General features: G+C 46.9%; 4 protein-coding genes across 5 annotated transcripts; 1 reads left to right on the top strand and 3 right to left on the bottom strand.

Annotated features, from left to right (window-relative positions):
• Positions 1–1,458: 1,458 nt before the first annotated feature.
• Positions 1,459–5,961, bottom strand: LOC114785171 (uncharacterized). The gene is made up of 5 exons (XM_028971011.1): positions 5,791–5,961; positions 4,341–4,900; positions 3,299–4,109; positions 2,636–2,862; positions 1,459–2,283 (listed from the first exon to the last, which is right to left on the bottom strand). Exons 1-5 carry the CDS (start codon positions 5,792–5,794, stop codon positions 1,459–1,461), a joined length of 2,427 nt encoding a protein of 808 aa, XP_028826844.1. The 5' UTR covers positions 5,795–5,961.
• An 836-nt stretch (positions 5,962–6,797) lies between these two features.
• On the bottom strand, positions 6,798–13,624 carry hmgxb4b (HMG box domain containing 4b). 2 transcript variants are annotated; one of them, XM_028973125.1, is made up of 12 exons: positions 12,995–13,624; positions 12,308–12,438; positions 11,865–11,940; positions 11,111–11,431; positions 10,822–11,010; positions 10,362–10,474; positions 10,085–10,166; positions 9,895–9,959; positions 9,125–9,203; positions 8,839–9,020; positions 7,176–7,298; positions 6,798–7,096 (listed from the first exon to the last, which is right to left on the bottom strand). In XM_028973125.1, the coding sequence occupies exons 2-12, from the start codon at positions 12,434–12,436 to the stop codon at positions 7,052–7,054; spliced, it is 1,404 nt and encodes a 467-aa protein (XP_028828958.1). In that variant the 5' UTR covers positions 12,437–12,438; positions 12,995–13,624; the 3' UTR covers positions 6,798–7,051. The 2 variants fall into 2 exon arrangements, with proteins under 2 accessions (XP_028828958.1, XP_028828960.1); XM_028973127.1 differs by lacking the exon at positions 12,995–13,624 and adding an exon at positions 12,779–12,977.
• Positions 13,625–14,659: 1,035 nt separating this feature from the next.
• On the top strand, positions 14,660–17,303 carry hmox1b (heme oxygenase 1b). The gene is made up of 7 exons (XM_028973521.1): positions 14,660–14,740; positions 15,030–15,095; positions 15,186–15,297; positions 15,403–15,618; positions 16,228–16,500; positions 16,586–16,691; positions 16,776–17,303. Exons 2-7 carry the CDS (start codon positions 15,043–15,045, stop codon positions 16,886–16,888), a joined length of 873 nt encoding a protein of 290 aa, XP_028829354.1. The 5' UTR covers positions 14,660–14,740; positions 15,030–15,042; the 3' UTR covers positions 16,889–17,303.
• Positions 17,304–17,499: 196 nt separating this feature from the next.
• Positions 17,500–19,837, bottom strand: LOC114786865 (noggin-like). Its single transcript, XM_028974420.1, has 2 exons — positions 19,158–19,837; positions 17,500–18,135 (listed from the first exon to the last, which is right to left on the bottom strand). Exons 1-2 carry the CDS (start codon positions 19,478–19,480, stop codon positions 17,604–17,606), a joined length of 855 nt encoding a protein of 284 aa, XP_028830253.1. The 5' UTR covers positions 19,481–19,837; the 3' UTR covers positions 17,500–17,603.
• Between the last annotated feature and the right edge of the window lie 895 nt (positions 19,838–20,732).

Genomic DNA, 20,732 nt, shown 5'->3' with positions numbered 1-20,732 from the left:
ACAGTGTCAGAAGAGGAGACCAGAAAGCCACAGGGGGAATAACGGGGAGATAGTTATCTGTGGAGAAAAGGCCCGTTTGCAGTAGCCACCCTGCTGTGGTGGATCAGGTGGCCAGGAAGCCGCTACAGTTAGTGCTGTTTCATTGGTGGCAAGTGAGCTTCCTGAGAGCAATCTGTGGTGGAAACCAAAGCAAGGAATGGGACGAAAGCACATTAAAAAAGTGAGAGAAACATTGTAGAAGCACAGCAGATTATAAATCAGGGGTGGAGGGGGACTTCTCTCACATCCCCCCAACTGCAAGTACAACAGGAAGGGACTTGTGTAATGCTGCTGCCTGGGCCTTGGTTCACCCGTTTGGCCCCCAACAGTGCAAGGAACTTGTCCATTGAAGAGTTCAGCAGGTGTTAACACAACTCTGAACAACATCAGTTTCCAGTCATTCTAAATAACAATATAAGATACATCATATGAATCAGCAAACTGGCAGAATGGTACGTATGTTTCCATAAGGGCTCTGCAGAGAATACACTCTTTGTTATTTGGAGCACCAAAATGAATTATTCTTGTTTACATTTCTATTTTTAGCGAAGATTTACTATTAATGCTATAATCTTAACTGTATGTTACCCAGTGAGACACAAATGCAAGGCAGACTGTGTGGGCAGATTGGAAGCCTTTCAATTTGTCAAGGGTTAGGGTTGGCAATTTTCAAATTGCTTCTCAAGAATAGATGAAGCCATTTCTCATTTTCGGTAGCTGAATATTTGAGACTCTTTTGCACAAGTGTTTTGGCTATTTTTTGTACGCTATGTGAAATCTGGCAACACTGCAGCTGCTTTTTTTCCATGAAGTCTGATAATATTTAGAATTTTGGTGTGAATAAAATTAAAGAAAATAACATGTTGTGACGGGTACTGCAGGCCCGAGAAGCCCAAAACTGCTGTTACGCGTCTGATAGTGGAGGCCCTGGGGGCATGGGCGGGGGTCTGCGAGCCAGAGATAATGCCAGCTGGCCAGCCTGGCACGGCCGAGGGCCACCTGCGGCATGTCACCTCGGGGCCTGCGCTGGTTACGCCATCCATGTCGACATGGAGCACTTCCTGTGGGGAAGATCGCACGCCACAGAGCCGGGCGGTGTCACTGACCTCAGGTCAGTTTTTTTCCTCCATCTCTCTCTCTTTCTCACACACACACACACACACACACATACACACATACAGAAACGACCCAGATCACACAATGGGAAATTAGAGGCAGTAAATCATGACAACATAGCATGCAATACAATACATTCTACACATATATCACTTTTTGATTTCTTTTATTAAGATCAGCAAAGGCGCCATCTAGTGGGCATAGATTTTGTTTAAACTTTTATAAATATCAGATCACAGGAGAAAAGAAAATCTATATTTTACTGAGCTGTACAGGAATAACGCAGTAAATAAAAGGTAAAAATCAGTCCACGGTGGATTTCTGTTTACCGAGTTTCCATCGGGCTGCTTCAGTGACTGCAGCACCAGCTGTAGCCCCCAAAGCCAGCCCCAGGCCCCCCCAGAAAAATGCCCCAAGAACTCCCCCCAACAGAACCCCACCCGCCAAGAGCTTGGGGACCTTATGAACCCCCCCTCCCACCTTGGCCCCAAGCGAGCGAAGGAGCGATGGAGCTGGAACAGGCTCTGCCTTCATGTTCTTGATCTCTTCTTCTTCCTCCTCCACCGCCTCCTTCAAGGACGCCAGTTTCCCGGGGCCTGTGGGACTGTCAACGTCCTCCTGCCCTGCTTTTCTCCTCTCTGTCGTCTCCATCACAGCCTCCGTCTTTCTTTGTCTGATGGAGCTCTGGGTCTCCTGATAGAGAGGGCAGCTGTAGTGAACATCTCCACTCTCCTTGACCATCTGCTCCACCTTTCCTAGCAGCTCAGCCACATTCCTTTTCTCCAGCGCCCCACCACTCCCTCTCTGCAGGACATGGTATCGATCCCCACATCTCTCCACTAGCTCCAGCAGGTCTGGCCTCTCGGAGGCAATGTAGTCCTCAACCTCTACCTGCCCGAGCTTGTCCGTGTGGGTGAAGAGCACCACGGTGTATCGGCTCACAGCCTCCCTCCCAAACACTCGTTCCAGAGTCTGGAGCTCAGGGTGGGTGTGCTGGTACACGGGGACGCAGAGCAGGAACGCATGAGGCCCTGGAGTAGACAGGGCAATGCAGGAGGACAGCTCCGCCCGAACCACCTCGAGGGAGCGCTGCAGTCGGGACCAGTCCGGGGTGTCCACCACTGCCACCTGAGAACGTCGGACAAGATGAAACTTCACTCACAGCACCAGGTCACAAACAAACATGTCAATATCTTCATTACTGATGAGGATATCATTTAATCAATAGGTTTCTGGAGACCACAAGAGATATCAAATCTATATTATCACTGTCTTATATCAACAGACAGTAAATTTGATTGAAATCAAATTCCAGAGGTTAACGCCACCCCAGCTGTCACTCCACAAATTATTATTTAAATATGATTGGCACAAAATGTTCTCAGACACATGCAGTATTAAACATGACTCATGCTTCAATATTGAGAGCATGTTCTTCCATTCTTCTCTTTCAGGAGAAAAATCTTCGATTGAGACTCACCTGTCTGTTGGCAATGATACCACGCCCTTTTTTGCAATGCTGGGTAACTATGCCAGTGCTGTGAGGATGTGACTCAAAGACCTCTTGGCCCAGGATGATGTTCCCTGCTGTGCTCTTCCCAGAGCCACTGCTGCCCAGCAAAACCAGCCTCAGATCCATGTCTGGGGCACTGGTGCTGAAGCCGGAGGAGATGTCTGGACTTGAGACGGACGAACCGTTCATGTTGGCTAAAGAACAAGAGAAAGTGAAGGGCTTCTTCACAAATGAATATAATAATTATAATAATTATATTATATTATATAGTATATAATATTTTTTGGTATTATAAACAGGGGAAGGGGAGGATAAGGGCACCATGCCGATGTTTTATAGTTTCCTTTCATATGCCAAAACAAGCTTCAATATTACGGCAGAAAATCTCACGAAAAATGTATTGATTTATTTTGGTCAATCTACAACCTCTTCACCCTCACCAGCTCACCCCAGCTACTTACGCTCATGTTGATGTAATTCTGATTCTAATTCTGCAAAAAATCTCGGTTCGATTTCAGGTGTCTGCACTGATTTATTTCTATTTTGCATAACTCTACCTAAATGCACTCATCACATTAGAACTCCTAAAGACCAAGCAGGCGAGATGTTCTGGAAGTGGATGCCCCATACCTGAACTCCTCTTCACATGTTTATCTTCTGTGTTTTGTTGCCGTGGTAACACCTCAGCGTTGAGGCCATTGACCATGTGACTCACTGCTACCGTCTCCTCTGCTGTTTGTGCTGGACATTGCTCCTTGTTCCTCTCTTCTCGCTCTTTTTCTCTCCTCTCTCTTGCTGTTCTGCACCTGTTCATCCACCTCTCTTCACCCCAGAATGTCTCGGTCGACGTCTCTGGTGTCATCTGCACAGTTTCAGTGACACTGAGTGGTCTATTGTCTATGATCTCAGCTCTCTCCTTCTCTCTTCTCTCCATCTCAGCTCTCTCATTCTCTCTTCTTTCCATCTCAGGTCTCTCCTTCTCTCTTCTCTCAATCTCAGCTCTCTCCTTCCCCTCTCTCTCCATCTCAGCTCTCTCCTTCTCTCTTCTCTCCATCTCAGCTCTCTCCTTCTCTCTTCTCTCCAACTCAGCGCTCTCCTTCTCTTTTCTCTTCATCTCAGCTCTCTCCTTTTCTCGTCTCTCTATGTCCCATCTCGTCCTCTCTCTGCTCTCCATCTCCAGCCTCTCTTGTTCTCTCCTTTCCTTCTCAGCTTTCTCCAACTCAGTCTTTTCTTTTTCTCTCCTCTCCTTCTCAGCACTCTCTATGGCCTCTCTGTACTTCTCCGTTGTTCTCTGTCCGCTCCACTGTGTCTCAATGCCTGGGCTGTGCCTCATTTCCACAACGTCTTCTGCAGGGCTCCCCATCTTGTTCCTACGTGCATCTTGGCCCAGCAGGGAGCCCCGGATGTAACATCCACCCCTGTCATGGACCATGCGCTCCACCTGAAAGAATACAGAAGTATATCCATGTTTTATATCAATACAAAATCAACTAATGACTGTTTGATCTTTCGAGAACATCTCTTTTGGAGTTCATCTGAATGTGATTAGTTGCACCCTATTAACCATGCTACATTTTCACCATATGGGTATCCAGAGTGTACTGCGTGGCTGAATCATAACCAGTGTCACTGAAACTGAGGAGAAGTCTTGGAATTGAGGTTTGGTGCTAACCTTCTCCAGCAGCTGGAGGACTTGCTGCATGTCGTTGGGCCGTCGGTTGTTGATGACATGGTAACGGCCTCCGCAGCGCTCAACCACTCTGCAGAGACCCTGGTCATCTTGGCGGAGGTACTCCTCAGCCGACCGAGAGATTAGGTAGTCCCCACATGTGAGGACCACCATGGTGTGGTGAAGGACACCTGGCCCAAAAATGGCCTCCATCTCCTGGGGAACCAGCTGCTCCACCTCTGTGAATTGGCCAACTGGAATCAGCAGCAGGAAGGCATGAGGTCCAGGATCAGTCAGGGCCAGTGCCCGTTGTGTCTCGGCTCGAACTCCTGCCTCAATCTGGCCCCCGCTCCAGTACCAGCGTGGGGCCTCCACCACGGTGAGCCAGCGGGAATGGGACACTCCCCGACGGAGGTGACACAGCCTGGTGGAACGAGAGGAACCCAGAGAGGAGCCCTGCTGTTCCAGCAGATTATCCGCCGTCATTGTCTTCCCACAGTCGATGTTACCCAGCAGGATCAGACGAAGATCTGGGGATCCACCACCTCTCTTGGCAACAGAGTCTGCAGAGGGAGGAGCATGTAGTTATGATCACTGTTCCATCGTTGACCCATCTGTCACTTGCTAAATTCCATTCATCTGCATTATAGGGACTTAGATGGAATTATAAACAGTAAACAGTTCTGAGGTAGCCTGAAAACAAGAAAAGCTGCATTGTACAATGGGGGAAGTGATTTTCAAGATAGGCTTCTCTTGAAGACCTGCAGACGTGGCTGGAATAACTTCTCGTCAGTGTAGGAATTAATTAGGGAATTTTTTTATCAGATATTTTTAGCCTGATTCACTTCAAAAGCACCTGAAACTGAACATCTTGTTCCACCAGCTGCTCTCCAGAAATATGAACCCAAACATTAACTTTAGGAGCGCTGTCTGTTCCAGAATCTCTCACAATCAATCCGTTTTAAATTCACACAGTTCACCAGCTCGCCGGTCCAGTTTAGCAGCATTTTTTCACAAGTGTGTTCTGGGTCCACCCTGAGAATTACTCATATATAGACTTAACATAGATCCAAATCCGAATAAAGCTTCTCACACCTCGAATCTGAGTCCATAGAAAGGTCCATGTCATGACGTTTCATTACACACATTGCACTTGTGAATCTCCAGACGTGAGGGTCTGGTATAGATCATCTTCCCTTCAGCCTCAAACAGGTACTGACTGTATAAATCAACTTATAACCAACATGAAACAGAAATGATGAGTGGAGAACATCTGAATTAAATTATGAAAACTAAAGACCTTTTCCCACTGTTACAAATTGAAAGCACGTTGTAAGTCGCTCTGGATAAGGGCGTCTGCCAAATGCCATAAATGTAAATGTTCTCATTTTTGGTACTTCTGAAACTACAATTGCACGTTTGAGAGAAACCTCCATCAGAACATGGCCCTTACCCATTTGTGATGAACTTGTGCTGAACGTTGTGTTAGTGGAATCTTCTTGTTTGAATTGATATTGCTGTGGTGGCTTCAGCTCTTCACGCCCCAGACATCGTCCTCAGTCTAACGACGGGACAACGTAGCACCTTCAGGTCCATCCCCTCCCTCCAGGCGTTTCTCCAGCAGAGCACCAGCCCCCAGCATTGTTCCCACATGCCTCTCAGCCAGCCCCGCCCCTGGTGAGCTGCAGTTTTCAGGAATTTCACGTCTGGGTGGGGAAGTATCAGCCGTTTTGTGTCTTAATCACGGCATCCAGATTCCTGTGGGGAACGCTGGGTGACATTTCCAGACCATAATTCAGTGCACCACCATGGCACCACTGCAGCACGGAGAAAAAGAAAAGAAAAAAAAAAAAAAAAAGTCCCTCAGTACCTCCCTGCAGTCATTACGTCTTCTTGGCATCAGTGGTGATGCGAGTCATGATGTGTTATTTAAATGTAGGACTTTGATGCTCTCTTCATCAGGGGAAGCAACACTGATACAGGTTATAATCGTGGGCAAAAAGCCTGATTTTACATCTCCTGTCATGTACTAGTTCACCATCATTTCATCTTGAAGACATTTCATGTCTTTCTGTCCTGATACACGGCGCAACCTTCAGTGTACAATGTTCAAGGCACTATCAGCAGAAAGTGGGAAGCCTGGAGAAATACAAACTTGCTCATCAGGAGGTATCTTCATCATAAATTGATCATCCGGATTATATTTGATAGTGTTGATCTTTTGAGAATTTTATTTTCTGCTCATGTTTATCATGTTAAACACACAGCAAGTGTGTTAAGTAATTATATCAAAAACACAAGTGATGGACCAGCCATTTATACATTAATTAAAAATGAAAAAAAAAAATAATAAATTTAATTGCTTATTGCCGCTACCAGACACTGGTTTCCATTTAAGCAGTGACTCAGAAAGGAGCGTCTGTATTTATTCAGTGCATACAAAGACAAAAAGGCAGTTGAAACGGTTCACTAAAATACTTTTAATTGTGTGTAGATATATACATATAATATTTATAACAAAAAAGAAAAAAATCACAAACGTTAAAAATGGAAAATGGTTAAAAATGTCCTTGTCAGTTTATCCAGTGCAAAAGTGTGCAATGCTTCAAGTCCCCTATTTAAAAAGAAAAGAAGAAAGACCTGCACATGTCTTCCATGCAGATACTACTTCCTGTCTGTGGCAGTATGGGAAATATTTCTCACACTTCAGTTGTTCACAAGCCAGGCATCACATGGGCGATGTTATCCAGGGTGTCGGACTGAAACACACATCATGGGAGTAAACATACTTTTATAAACCACGACTTGGGAAAAAAACGGCCCCGGGACCGGACTCACCAGTACGTGTTGGGGGCAGCCGTTCAGCTCTGGAACCTGAGCCGTGAGGCAAGCGAGGGGACCCAGTGCACAGAGAACCGAATCCAGCAACACAGAGAGGCTGCCGGATACAGTCACCATGCCCTGCACAGGGGACAACGAGGATTTAGTTTTAACGATTAATGTTTCTCACATACTGAATTGTGATTAAACACAACTGAGCTTGACTAAAATATGCTATGATTTTTAAAAGTATTAGAGACAAGTAAGAGAAAGGCCATAATTGTAGGGGCAGTGGTGGCCTAGTTGGTAAGGAAGCGAACCCCATTTGTTAAGGGCCATTCAGTCTGTACCAGAGTATTGTGAGTTTGGTCCGGATAGCCGGCAGTAAGTCGGACCTGTTCCCGGTGAGGGTTGGACTCCAGGGCAGCCCTTTGTCATCGGTTCTGTTCATAACCTATATGGACAGAATTTCTAGGCGCAGCCGTGATGTGGAGGGTGTCTAGATTGGTGGCAGGAGAATCTAGTCTTTTTCTTTTTGTGGATGATGTGGTCCTCCTAGCTTCATCAGGCTCTGACCTTCAGGTCTTGCTGGGTAGTTTCGCAGCTGAGTGTGAAGCGGCAGGGATGAGGACCATGACTATGGTTCTCAACCAGAAAAGGGTGGCTTGGGGCAGCATCTGCAGTGATGTGGACACTGAACTGATCTGTTGTGGCAAAGAGGGAGCTGAGCCAGAAAGCAAGGCTCTCGATTTACCGGTCGATCTACGTCCCAGTCCTCACCTATGGTCATGAGATTTGGGTAATGACCAAAAGAACGAGATCGCGGATATAAGCGGCTGAAATGAGTTTCCTCTGTAGGGTGGCCGGGTGCAGCCTTAGAGATAGGGTGAGGAGCTCGGACATTCGGGAGGGACTCAGAGTAGAACCGCTGCTCCTCCACATCGAGAGGAGCCCGTTGAGGTGGTTCGGGCATCTGGTCAGGATGCCTCTTGGACGCCTCCCTGGGGAGGTGTTTCAGGCATGTCTTGCTGGCAGAAGGCCTCCGGGTCGTCCCAGGACACACTGGAGAAATTATATATCCAGTCTGGTCTGGGAACGCCTTGGGGTCCTGCCAGAGGTGGTGGCTGGGGAGACGGCTGTCTGGGATTCCCTACTTGGGATGCTGCCCCCGCGACCCGGACCCAGATAACTGGAGGTAGACGAATACCCTTCATAAGTTGCCGGTTCGAATCCTGAGCCCTCCATGGTGCCGCCGTCCCCACGCACTGCTCCCCGGGTGCCTATCATGGCTATTAACTTTCTTGAATGGAGTCAAGAACTTTCAAGATTGCCAGCCAATAATAGAAACCCCACATTTCCAATAGGATGGGTTTATTGGGGTTTAAGGAGTTATTTTAACATGAGTGAAAAACAACAATAAGTCCTGTACAGTAGCCACGCCCAAATGTAATCACTGAGTAATAAAAAGGCAGCTGCGTTAATGCCGGTAACTTATTTTAATGTTCACAGGTCTAGTGTATTTACAGCTATTTGTTTCTGGGAAATTGTTGTTTGTTGAATCAGGAAAATAGTCAGATTATCAATGATTGAGAAAGAAAAGATATATATAAAAAAAAAAAACTCAAATGCCTGAGGAGCTGGTTTGGAATAAAGACTATAGACCAAAGAATACAAGAGGAACCTCAGTTTCCTGCAGCCGGTAGCCGATGAGAGACAGCGACTCCCCCAGCAGCTGGAGGTGGGCAGCAGCATTGATTGGGTCCACCTCAGGGACCCTGACAGGAGACAGGGGCGGTTCCGCCTCTTCTGAGGCTCCATTGACCACTGGCAGCTCCGGCCGGATGTCTGCTCTCTTCACAGATGCTACGTACGGAGAAATGTGGATCTATGATGCACTTATTTGAGAATTCGTAGGGAGTGGAGCACGGTGAAGAGAATGACGGCCTGCATGATGAACGTTCACACACCTTTAGACTTGTCCACTTTACTGCTGGATGCCTTCAGCTGCTGCTTGTGTTGTAGGTACTGAGCGCGCTCCTTCCACACCTGCAAACAGGAGCAGTTTACTGAGCTCAGGGGGGCTTTAGAAAGTCAAACATGGACACAGAGACACGAGAACATCACCATTAAACATGAATCATACTCCCAGAGATGGTGGTACAAGTCTACACACTTGACTATGAACCAGAAGACCGCAAAGTCACAGGTTCAAACCCCACTTACTACGATCGTGTCCCTGAGCAAGACACTTAACCCTGAGTGTCTCCAGGGGGGGACTGTACCTGTAACTACTGACTGTAGTTACAGGGCGTCTGCAAAATGTCACAAATGAAGTAAATCTCCAACTTCTTGAAGACTCAGGTCAAACATCAACGCTTGTTCACCACGGACACAGATCCGCTTGGAGGAGCCTTGTGTCAATATTGAACACGGAGCGTCTTCAAGAGCAGAGCATTTATTATGTAAGCTGTGTACTTATTATGCATATTATATTTACTCATGCATAGAATATGACTGCAATAACCTTCAGTAAAAACATATAAAACGAATAAATCTGGCAATGATGTGGCTAAAATAGCATTAATGTATAACACACTGACAGATGATCTAGGATTGAGAAAAGACTGATCATGTGGGTGTCAAGAGGCTCCGTCGCAACGATGCTGCACCACCATCGCCATGTGGTTCCAGAGAAGGTCAGCAGAACGATGACCCTGGGTTCATTAGGCACACAAACCTCTTTATCTCCCTCCGGTAGCTGCTTCCACACGTCCGCCAGCTTCTTACTCAACTCCCCGAAATCTACAGGAGCAGAGAGGAAACAAAGCCAACGTTGGTTAATCCAAATGCCTCCAACTCACACCGGATTGTAGTGAAATAAAACGACTTGATTAATGATAGCGACACACACACACACACACACACACCTAGGCCTTGCAGCTCGGTGTTGATGCTGGCTCTGTACTCTTTACAGAATAACTGGTATGCAGTCATGCCCTTCTTCTTGGCCTGAGGACCGTGAAAGTCAAGAAAAACACCAAATATATATATATATAATTAATATATACTGGCCAGACCAGACAGCACAAGGAGTCTGTTCTTTTTATATTTAATATTGTTGTTTTTTTGAGTCATTGTCTCCAGTTTATGATTTATTACTTCTACTGAATGCTGGAAATGACAGCAATAATGACGGGACGATACCTTCTCATTTCCTCTGATCTTCTCTTCTTTTCTCTTTTTACTGTGGTTCAGAGACCCACACTTCAAATAGCCCGAGCTCCCATTGGATGAGCCAAAAGAGTAGGAGTGGCTGCCTGTAGCGAGGGAAAAAATGAGCGTTACACGTTTCCCAAAGTGAAACCGCAAAGATAACCCTGTCACTAATTACGTGTTTTAATGTTATGCCCTGTTGTTCATAACGGTTAATAGTGGTTCATAATGGTTAACACACTCGCCTGCGAACCAGAAGACTCAGGTTCAAATCCCACTTGTGTCCCTGAGCAAGACACTTAACCCGGAGTGTCTCCAGGGGGGGACTGTCCCTGTAACTACTGATTCTAAGTCGCTCTGGATAAGGGCTTCTGGTAAATGCTGTAAATTTACCCCCACGTGCCACCTTGATTGATTGATTGATTGATTGTTTGTGTAAAATACTTGTGACCTTTGTAAAAATGCTTCTCTCCTCTGGAATTATGCTTCTTGTCCTTCTTCTTTTTACTTTTCTTGCTCTTCTTGGCCTTCTTGGGAAACTGTGTGCAGGACTGATCGATAAGCCGGCCCCTGTCCTCCAGCTGGTCTCCTGCGAAGGAGCCGTCCTCGTCCAGTAGGCCCAGGGCTGCACCGTAGTGTTCTGAGACACACATCAGCGGAAAGCACAGGGTTCTTTTGTTTAAGTTCGTAATGTACGTCATGTTGCTTTTTTTTCCCCACCTACATTGCATGAAACTTGCCTTCCAGCTCCACCTCTGAAGCCACAACCGGCAGCGACTCAATCTGTTTCTTCTTCTGGCACATCATATTCACCGCCGCAACCTCCTGCTCCTCAAACTTCCTGCGCTCTTTGGCGTGGGAGGGTTGAGGGTCGGAGGGCTTCCTGTGGTGGAGGGGGGCGGGGACTGAACCGGTGGACAGCGGAGAGGTGATGGCCTGGAGCAGGCCCATGGCAGTCTCTGTGGTCGGCGGCGGGGAGGACAGGGGCGGCCGCTCGTCGTCTGATGACCTCTTCTTCTTCTTCTTCTTCTTCTTGCTGTGAGAGTGGCCGTGATTATGATCTGAGAGAAGAGCAAACCCAAAGTAAGAAACAACGAGGAACACAGCACCCGAAATTCATTATGAAACACTGCAGCACAGCACATGGTGACATGCTGCATTTAACGCCCTTATCCAGAGTGACTTACAATCAGCAGTTACAGGGACAGTCCACCCCTGGAGCAATTTAAGGGTAAGTGTCTTGCTCAGGGACACAATGGTAGTAAGCGGGATTTGAACCTGGTCTTCTGGTTCATAAGCGAGTGTTACCCACTAGGCTACTACCACCCCAGACATCACTGCGCCTGGGGAGCAGTGTGTTGGGACGGGGTTTTGTTGAAAGGGACCTCAGTGGTACCTTGGCAGCTCGCAACCTTTCCAATTACGGGTACATTTCATTACTCTCTAGGCCAACCACTGCGCACCTGTGCTTTTACACCACTTCAGTAACCTCACCTTTGTAAAAGTAATCATCTTCAGGCCTCCTCTTCTTTTTGTGCAACTCCCCTCCAACTGGGCATTCGTCAGAGTCCTGTGGTCAGATCAATATTACTTACTGCACCATTCAAAACACAAAGTTCTGAGCAAATTTTTTTATCCCCTAATCTGGCAACACAGAGCCCTGATAAATCAGTGCAAAATGACTCAGAACTTACTCAATTAGCTGTTTACTTTAATATTGGTTCATGATGATATTCATATTTAAATAAATTATTCAATATGAATATAATAATCACCACCTGGGCTTCTATTGTTTTAGACTAGACTGAAAAAGTGACAAAATGATAATCACTCCCTTCGGTTCGAATTTGAAGCAAATGAAGATGCATTGAAAGAGCACGGAGTAAAGTGTGTTCCAGCCAATCAGCAGGCAGGATGGGCCTGGTCCCCCAGCGCACCTTGGCTCGATGCTTGGAGGACTTGAGCACCTCGGCGTCCATCTCTTCCTCTTCTCTGAGGAGGTCTTTGTAGGACCTCCTCTTCTCCCGCTGACTGCGCCCCGCCACGAGGCCCACCTCGCCCTCCATCTCTGGGGACCGAGAAACATGAAACTCACACAGACATCCAGACACAAACCACAGTCCCACATCTACAGGTCATGAAGGGTGATGAAGTGTTGCCAGATACCCGCTCACTTCACACCGACAGGAGAAAGGTCTTCCTCAACAGAAACCAATAAATGTTCTCACTGAACATGTACATCTCATAAACGTAATGACATTTCCTGTACATTAAAAACAAGGTTCCACTTCGAGACACGCTGCTCACTGTTTATCTGTGTGTAAGCGTGTGTTTGTGTAAAATATATTAAAGTGTCGCATTAGAGAAATGTACAGGAATGCTGCAGGCGGCGCCTCCTTAAAATTTACTTCATTCAAGTAAAGTAAAAGTTTCTTGTGGCCCGGGGAGCCCGCGGAGCTCCTCCCCCCGCGCCCGGGCTCTTCTCTCCTCCTTTCCGCGGCGCTCGGCGGCCCAGGCCCGGAGCGGCGGCGTGCCGGCGTCCACCGCACTAACGCCGACACACAGCAAGGCGGGAAGCGGCGTCCACACACCGCGCCGCGACGGCGAGCGGCGGCATTTTTTACCTCGAGCGGCCGCTTCAAGCGCCGCTCATCGCCGATTCACAGGAAACTGAGGAAGTGGCGGCGCCGCGCGGCACAGCGCCCCCAGCGGCCGGGTGGATCACCCCGCCAGGGATGTGCGGTGCCCGTGACGTCATGTACGCCGAGCTTTTTTTTTTACCGGCATTTTACTTTCACCTGGAACTTAGTACAGAAATAGAAGAGCTAAAAAATCGATACCATTGTGCTAGTATCGATCCAATACTGATGCCAACTTGGTATCAAAAGTATCGATTTTTAGGATCGGTCCGCACATCCCTACATCCAGACAATTCTCCCCGTAGTTTCACCTATCTGTTTGAAGCCGTATAATCTCATCCTGATTCTGTTGTAAATAAAATTTTGGAATATTTTTAATATTTATCTTGAAGACAAACAGTCTTTAGAAATGCAAATAGTTTTTTTGCGAAATGAAATACATTTTTTGCAAATACTTATATTTGTAAATAGTTACAAAGAGTTAGCGAAAATGTATTTTTTTTTGTATTATCTAGTGCACAAAAGATTAATATTTGATATAAGTTGGTCATGAGAGGGAACTCGCGTGATCAGCGCGCGTCGTTGTGTCCAGAACTGGGATCCGATTGGCCTTGGCGGCAGATCTGCTGAGTCACGTGTTTGGGATCAAGGCTCCGCCCACCTCCCGCCGCTGAGTCACGTTGCAGATTTAAAGGCGCAGAATCACAGCGCACGTTCATTAAACGTTAAAGAACACGGGGGTATTTGTTATACATATTTACACGAAAATTTTATTCGGAAGATTTTTTTACTCAGTTCCCATGATGCACCACCTGGACCGGGTATACAAAGAGGTCAAAGTTCACCATGAGCTGCTCCTGAACAAAGACCCTGAACACAGTTGGAGGGTGTTTCTCGAGAGGGTCCATTTTAATTTATTGTATCTCTGAAACACAAACCAGAAAGTCAAACCTTCAAACCCCATTGTGTCCATGGAGTTACAGGGGGACTGGCCCTGTAACTACTGATTAAGTAAGTCACTCTGGATAAACGATGTAAATGTTAAATGTCTGCCTTTTGCAGACTACTGACTACACTAAGTTGCTCAGCTCTGTAAAGTTGAATTACTCTGTGTACCACACATCAAACCAAATGGTCACGTGACTTATCAGTAATACACAGGTACACTACAGCAGTGGTAATTATATCTACAATTATAATTAAGTGCAAACGTTTCTTCTGAAATTGAGTTATGTAGTAGTCACTGAGCAAGACACTTAACCCTCCAGGGGGACTGTCCCTGTAATTGCTTGTTGAAAGTCACTCTGGATAAGGGCGTAAATGAAAATGAGAAATCAGTGTTTGTTCTAGCAGCTCCCTGTGGTCATGTGACCTTATCCTGAGTCAGGATTTCCACACTTCCTCCTACTCCCTCCCTCCCTCTGCGACTGGGAAAAATGTACACAGTCATGTTTAGCTGCAGGACTTCCCCCCTCCCTGCCTCCCCACAGCTTTGTTCTCCTGATTTCTCTCTGCTGGGCCAGCCGGCATGGTGTCGAGTCACGATCTGGATTCCTCTTCCTCTCAGATGACTGTGGGAGATGGGCGGGGCCAAGCGCAAAGGCTTTATAAATAGCAGCCGGGGTGGCCAGAGACACACAAAGACACAGAACCAGAGCCTGGAGCTGTGGGAAGAATAGGACCTACTGATACCAGAACCCTGCCGAGAAGTGTGTGGACCTTCAACTGGACGTGAGTAGATCTAGAAGCTCCACTGGCCTGTAGTGATCAATTTTATAATTGAAACGGCACAGGAATGCTGCGACAGTGTAGAATCTGAAAGTGAAAAAGTTTTCTGTTTCTCATTTCTGGATATTTATCACAATTATTTTTTACAAAATGCCAGACCAATGCAGAACTGCCAATCAAATATAGAATGTAATGTTTACATTCACTATGATCATGATATGCATATGTTTTATTAGGAATCAGGTCAAATTGGAAATAATTGTATTTTTTTTTGTGGGCTTTTATTCCACAGATATCTTGACATCATGACATCAGAAGGTCAACAACGTCCCATCACTGACACACAAGTGACTGACAGGTACAAGCCTGCTAACCATGTCCCCCCCAGTCCTGTCCTGTGTAAGGCCACAGTTCTCCACCTCACTGGGTTTTGTGTTCCTTTTGACAGTGACCTGTCAGAGCAGATAAAGGCTGTGACGAAAGACAGCCACGTCCGGGCAGAGAACACTGAGTTGATGCGCAGCTACGTGAAAGGACAGGTCACCCTGTCCCAGTATAAGGTAACAGGAAAGTCCTCATAAGGACAGATACATCACGTTTCCTTGGGGAAATGTTGGAATTGGATTCCACCTCATTGTTCTAAGTCCTCGTGTCCCTTTATCCAGATGCTCCTGTGCTCCCTGTATGAGATATATAAAGCTCTGGAGGAGGAGATGGACCACAATGCCTCTCACCCTGCGGTTGCACCTGTTTACTTCCCCGTGGAGTTGGCCAGGCTGGAGTGTCTGGAGAAGGACCTGGAGCACTTCTATGGACCGGACTGGCGTAACAAGATCGTTGTTCCAGCTGCCACCCTGAACTACACCCAGAGACTCAGAGAGGTACCCGCTACTGTTTAAAATAATGGACATTTTACATACACAAAGTAAAACTAAATCTCAACCAGATGATTAGTAAATTCCACCATGGACCCCAAAGCTTGTATTAAGAGTTTAAAATCTTTACAACATCGGAAATGTCAAAGTTGAGTGATTGATCCAATATTGGATTAATCTCACCACAACTCACTGGATTTGTAGTTTCAAATGGGGCAGTGTTGGCCTAGTGGGTAAAGAAGCGGTTTCGAATCCCAAGGTGCCACTGAGTGCCACCGTCCCCACTCACTGCTCCCCGGGTGCCTGTCATGGCTGCCCACTGCTCACCAAGGGTGATGGTTAAATACAGAGGACACATTTCGTTGTCACCTTGTGCTGTACTGTAGTGTTTCACAATGACTCACTTCACTTTCATTTCACTTTCAAACCCAGAAATGCTCATCACTGTTATTGTTAACACAATGCTCATCACAATTATTGTTAACACAATGTGGCCTTCAAAAATGGATTTATGTTGGTAATGGCATGTTGGTTATGTGTTAAAAAACTGCCTGTACATTGGGCGTGGTTAATTTAACTTTTTTTTTGTTTGTTTGTTTTTTTGCTTGCTCTCAGATTGGTGAGAAACACCCTGAATACCTGGTCGCTCATGCCTACACGCGTTACCTGGGAGACCTGTCTGGGGGCCAGGTACTGGGGCGCATCACCCAGAAGTCCCTGGGGCTGAAGAGCAATGACGGCCTGTCTTTCTTCTACTTCCCTGGCGTGAGCAGCCCCAACCGCTTCAAGCAGCTGTACCGCGGACGCATGAACAGCATCGAGCTGTCCAGCGAGGAGCGAGCAGGGCTCCTGCAGGAGGCGGTCCGGGCCTTCCAGCTCAACATCCAGGTGAGGGGCCCGATCTTCGTCCTTCTCCAAATCGCTGTCCCACATGTGAAAGGAGCCATGCTAAATGAAGATGTTCGCTTTGCAGGTGTTTGACGACATTCAGAAGACATTGAGCATTGTGGAGCTAGGAGCTGAGTCAAGCTGGACACATGAGAAACCCATCCAGCAGCAGCAGCAGCATCTTGTTCACGGTCAGTTTTTAATGCTTGGTCTCCTGTAGACCATGCTGTTTCGGATCAACACGCCCGCTGAGCTGAGTTCTTGTGTGTTTTCAGGCGAGAAACCGGTGCAGATCTCCTCATCCTTCCTCTCGGCCTCCCCTCTGCTCAGGATGATGCTGGGCGTCTGTGTCGCTTTAGCAGTGGGAATGGGGATGTATGCAATTTAAACTTCAGAATTAAATGTTGCACACAAGGATGCACTGGTTTTCTGGACTAGATTTTTCTTGTTGGTTTGTGGTTTTGCTCCAGAGCAAAACCGATACCATCTGTGGGAACGCAATTGAATTTTGCCAGTCAACTTATTACAGCCTATCGGCTACGAATACATTGGTATCGGGTTGTCTCAGTAATTACATTGTGTGACGCAATTAATAACTGGCTAAAATAGGACTAATATCAAACGATAGCTGAAGTGGAGAAATGTTGTTACAACTTTACTTATCAAGTCAGTGATCATTTGATTTCATCAACACCCATCATTGTGCGAAACTGTAATCTTCATGTATGTACTGTACACTGATATTTGAAAATGCTGACTGTGTTGTAAATAACCTGTAAATATTAAATCATTTTTGTATTCTTTCTGATTTCCACGGGCCCTTTTTCCATCACCAGTTCAACTAGATTTTACACTGCAAAATAAAATTATTTATATTAAGCTCAGGATAGCAAAAGAAAACCCAAAAGTAGGCAGCTTTAAAGACGTATTTAAAGCATTTTTTATTTGTGTGCTGTTTTTGATTCGTATGCAGACAGCTCATGTCATTGAATTGTTTGGTGTTGGTTTGACGGGTCCAGTTTACGGTGACCTGAAAAGCTTTGGATGATTGAGTGGGAATTTTTTATTTATTTATTTATTTTTTTCTGGCGATGTGGTTGAAATTATTTGCAGGAACACTTGCAGGCCGTCACCACGGGATACGGGACTTGTCTCCATACACAGTTTTTGCTCAGTGCACCCATCCTCACCGTAGGTGTCACTTTATCAGCACCCCTCCGAACTCCGTTCTCCTCGCTGCCCCAGCAGTGCCAGGCCAGAATCTTTAAATGGGTGACCTGTGCCCGTCTGCACGCCATGCCGCTGGGGAAGGAGCAGGTCTCCTCGCCCCCCGCACGGTAGCAGTCCGTGTGGCGCAGCCAGCGGGGCCAGAACACCGGTCCCAAGTCCATCCACCGGTACCGGAGGCCACACGTGGCCGAGCGGACCAGCCATTCCCTAACGGCCCCTGCCACGTCGCCGGGCAGCGAGCTCAGGTCCAGGTCCTCCGCTTCCTTCTCCAGCTTCCTCCGGTAGCGAGCAGCACCTTCCACCAGCTCTGGAGAGGCGCTGATGTTGAAGCCCCTGGTGATTGTGGTGAAGTTCGCCAGCAGGGCCGCAGAAGCCTCACCACCAGGTACCTTCTGGACTGTCAACCTTCAAGTGGAGATGAGGGCAGAAAAATAATTATTGATATGTCTGGACCTACATAAGATATGGTGCATTGGTTGACCAGATGTGGTCCTGAGATGCTTGTATGTCCACTGAGCACACTGTAAACATGCCAATGAGGAAGGAGGCAGTTGCCAGGTTGGGCCGAAAAGAGTGAAAACATTTGCTTGAGGAGAACACATTTTTATTTGTGTTAAGGGGTCATAGCTATTTTAAGCTGTTTAGTGGTTTGCCACATTTTTGGATCATTTTCAGGGACCTGGGCGTATGAAGTATTGACAGGAGAGGGTTAAAAATAGGGAGCTGTCCAAACATTTGTTCATTTGTTCATGCATTTGTCTTGTGGGCATCAGAAATCACTACATACTATGCCCATTACAGCATTGAAAAAACTGAACATGTGCATAATTGCATTTGTAAAAAAACGGTGCATTGTGGGATTGTGTCTAGGGTGGGTGGGTCTTTTTCATTCTGCCTCTGTGATGTGTAGATCATATCAAAATATAAGCAGAGGTCTGCTTCACCTTTTAAAGCTGATCTTTTTTAGGTTGGTCAATTGGCTCCACCCCCTCTCCTAATGCCCCTCCCCCTTTCAATATGAAAAAAAAGTCCATATATAAAAGACAACTTTAGATTCTCTCAACTGCCTCTTCACAATTGGCAGGTTGTGCTGCACATGCTCAAATGGTAAATGTCTAATTAATAACTTCATCAATGTGAGAATATAAATCTTTAAAAAATGGAATTGTTTACCGCTTCTTCTCACACGCACACCTGCTTGTTTCTCTTTTATTACCTGGCAACCCGATTAGCTCTATTTCATTTTCTCTAATTATTATTTTTAGGAGGAAGGTAATAAAATGGAAGTAATCGGATTGGCCCTCGCTGCTGCTTCACTTATTTCACATGCAAATCGAGCAACTGTCACGCAACTTCATCTCTTGGATCAAATCGATGTTGTTTCCGTGGACTCGCTGTATATGAGCCCACACCGGATTTCGTCTTACTTGGTCGGGCGTCCCGCGTCCCGGCGCGCCGCGCTCCGCGCCGCCGCCTCCTCCGTCAGCCACACGCCCGCCCCGGCCGGCCGCTCCACCGACATCCAGAAGGGCTCGAACGCGGCGCCCAGCAGACGGATGAGCCGCGAGGGCCGCAGGTGTCTGGGCTTGGGCGCGTAGTGGTAGTCCTCCCGGTTAATGGAGAGGGAGTAGGGCCGGACCGACTGCGCCGGGAACGGGAAGGGCTCCCCGGGAAGGGCTCCCCGGGACGCGCCCAGGGCGGCGAGCAGACAAATCCCGAGGCCGCACAGGTGGAGCGAGGCGTGCGCCATGATGCCGTCTGGCTGCGTTACGCGGCGTGCGTCACGCCAATAGCCCGAAAAGGCCCATGTTGGTGGTGAAATATCTCGGTGTTCCACGGGCTATCAGCGCAGACATCCTTGAGGAGCGCGGCGCGCACAACATCGGGCCAACAAAAGGCGCTTATCTGGCGCTCAAGGATGGGACGCTTCCCCGTGGACGCGCCCGAAGAAGCGGAAGAGAACTTTTATTTACTTGTTCAAGTTACACGACAAAATCTCGCTTTTTGGACGAGCGGGCCTGATAGTTTTATCGTATAGTACGGTACACAGCTTCTCATTCAATGTGTTTTCTTTATTTTCATGACTATTTACATTGGTAGATTCTCACTGAAGGCATCAAAACTATGAATGAACACGTGTGGAGTTATGTACTTAACAAAAAGTGGAGACCCGGCCTCCACAGTCACCGGACCTGAACCCAATCCAGATGGTTTGGGGTGAGCTGGACCGCAGAGTGAAGGCAAAGGGGCAAACAAGTGCTAAAAACACCTCTGGGAACTCCTTCAAGACTGTTGGAAAAGCATTTCAGGTGACAACCTCTTGAAGCTCATCGAGAGAATGGCAAGAGTGTGCAAAGCAGTAATCAGAGCAAAGAAAGTAGAATATAAAACATGTTTTCAGTTATTTCACCTTTTTTTGTTAAGTACATAACTCCACATGTGTTCATTCATAGTTTTGATGCCTTCAGTGGAGGTCATGAAAATAAACACATTGAATGATCCAAACTTTTGCCCTGTACTGTACGTGTGGATGAAACGGTACAATATGATAAAAGTGATGAGCTTGTGGCCTATATTGTGTCAGTTTAGCCCTGCAACAGAGTACTAATATGGCGTTTAAAAAGCCTGCCTAATGCCTGCTGGTAAAGGTCTTACAAAGAGGTCCAACACAGTAACAATGTGATAAAGTGTTGCAGGGAAATGTATTTTGAACTAAAAACAGCATCTTCTGAAATGGTGAAAAACTGTGTAAAATGCTCCTGCTTGCCACGTAAGCAGCTGCAGACCAGTGTCCTTCAGACACCCAGAGACCCTCAGAAGATGCCTCTCCACCAGTGTGACTGCTGCAGCAGATTCTGAAGTTTGGTGCTGATCACATATTGTCTCGTCTTGTAGGTTTTTTACCAAAAACGGTCTTTTCACAGGGTCCTCGTAGAAGATCTACATACTCAGACCTCTGTTCCATGTGGTGACACAATTCCGATCTAAAAGGTTTCCTAACC

The sequence above is a fragment of the Denticeps clupeoides genome, chromosome 3 (assembly GCF_900700375.1).
Source record: "Denticeps clupeoides chromosome 3, fDenClu1.1, whole genome shotgun sequence".
Taxonomy (NCBI): Eukaryota; Metazoa; Chordata; class Actinopteri; order Clupeiformes; family Denticipitidae; genus Denticeps; species Denticeps clupeoides.
This window is presented reverse-complemented; position numbering and strand designations above follow the sequence as displayed.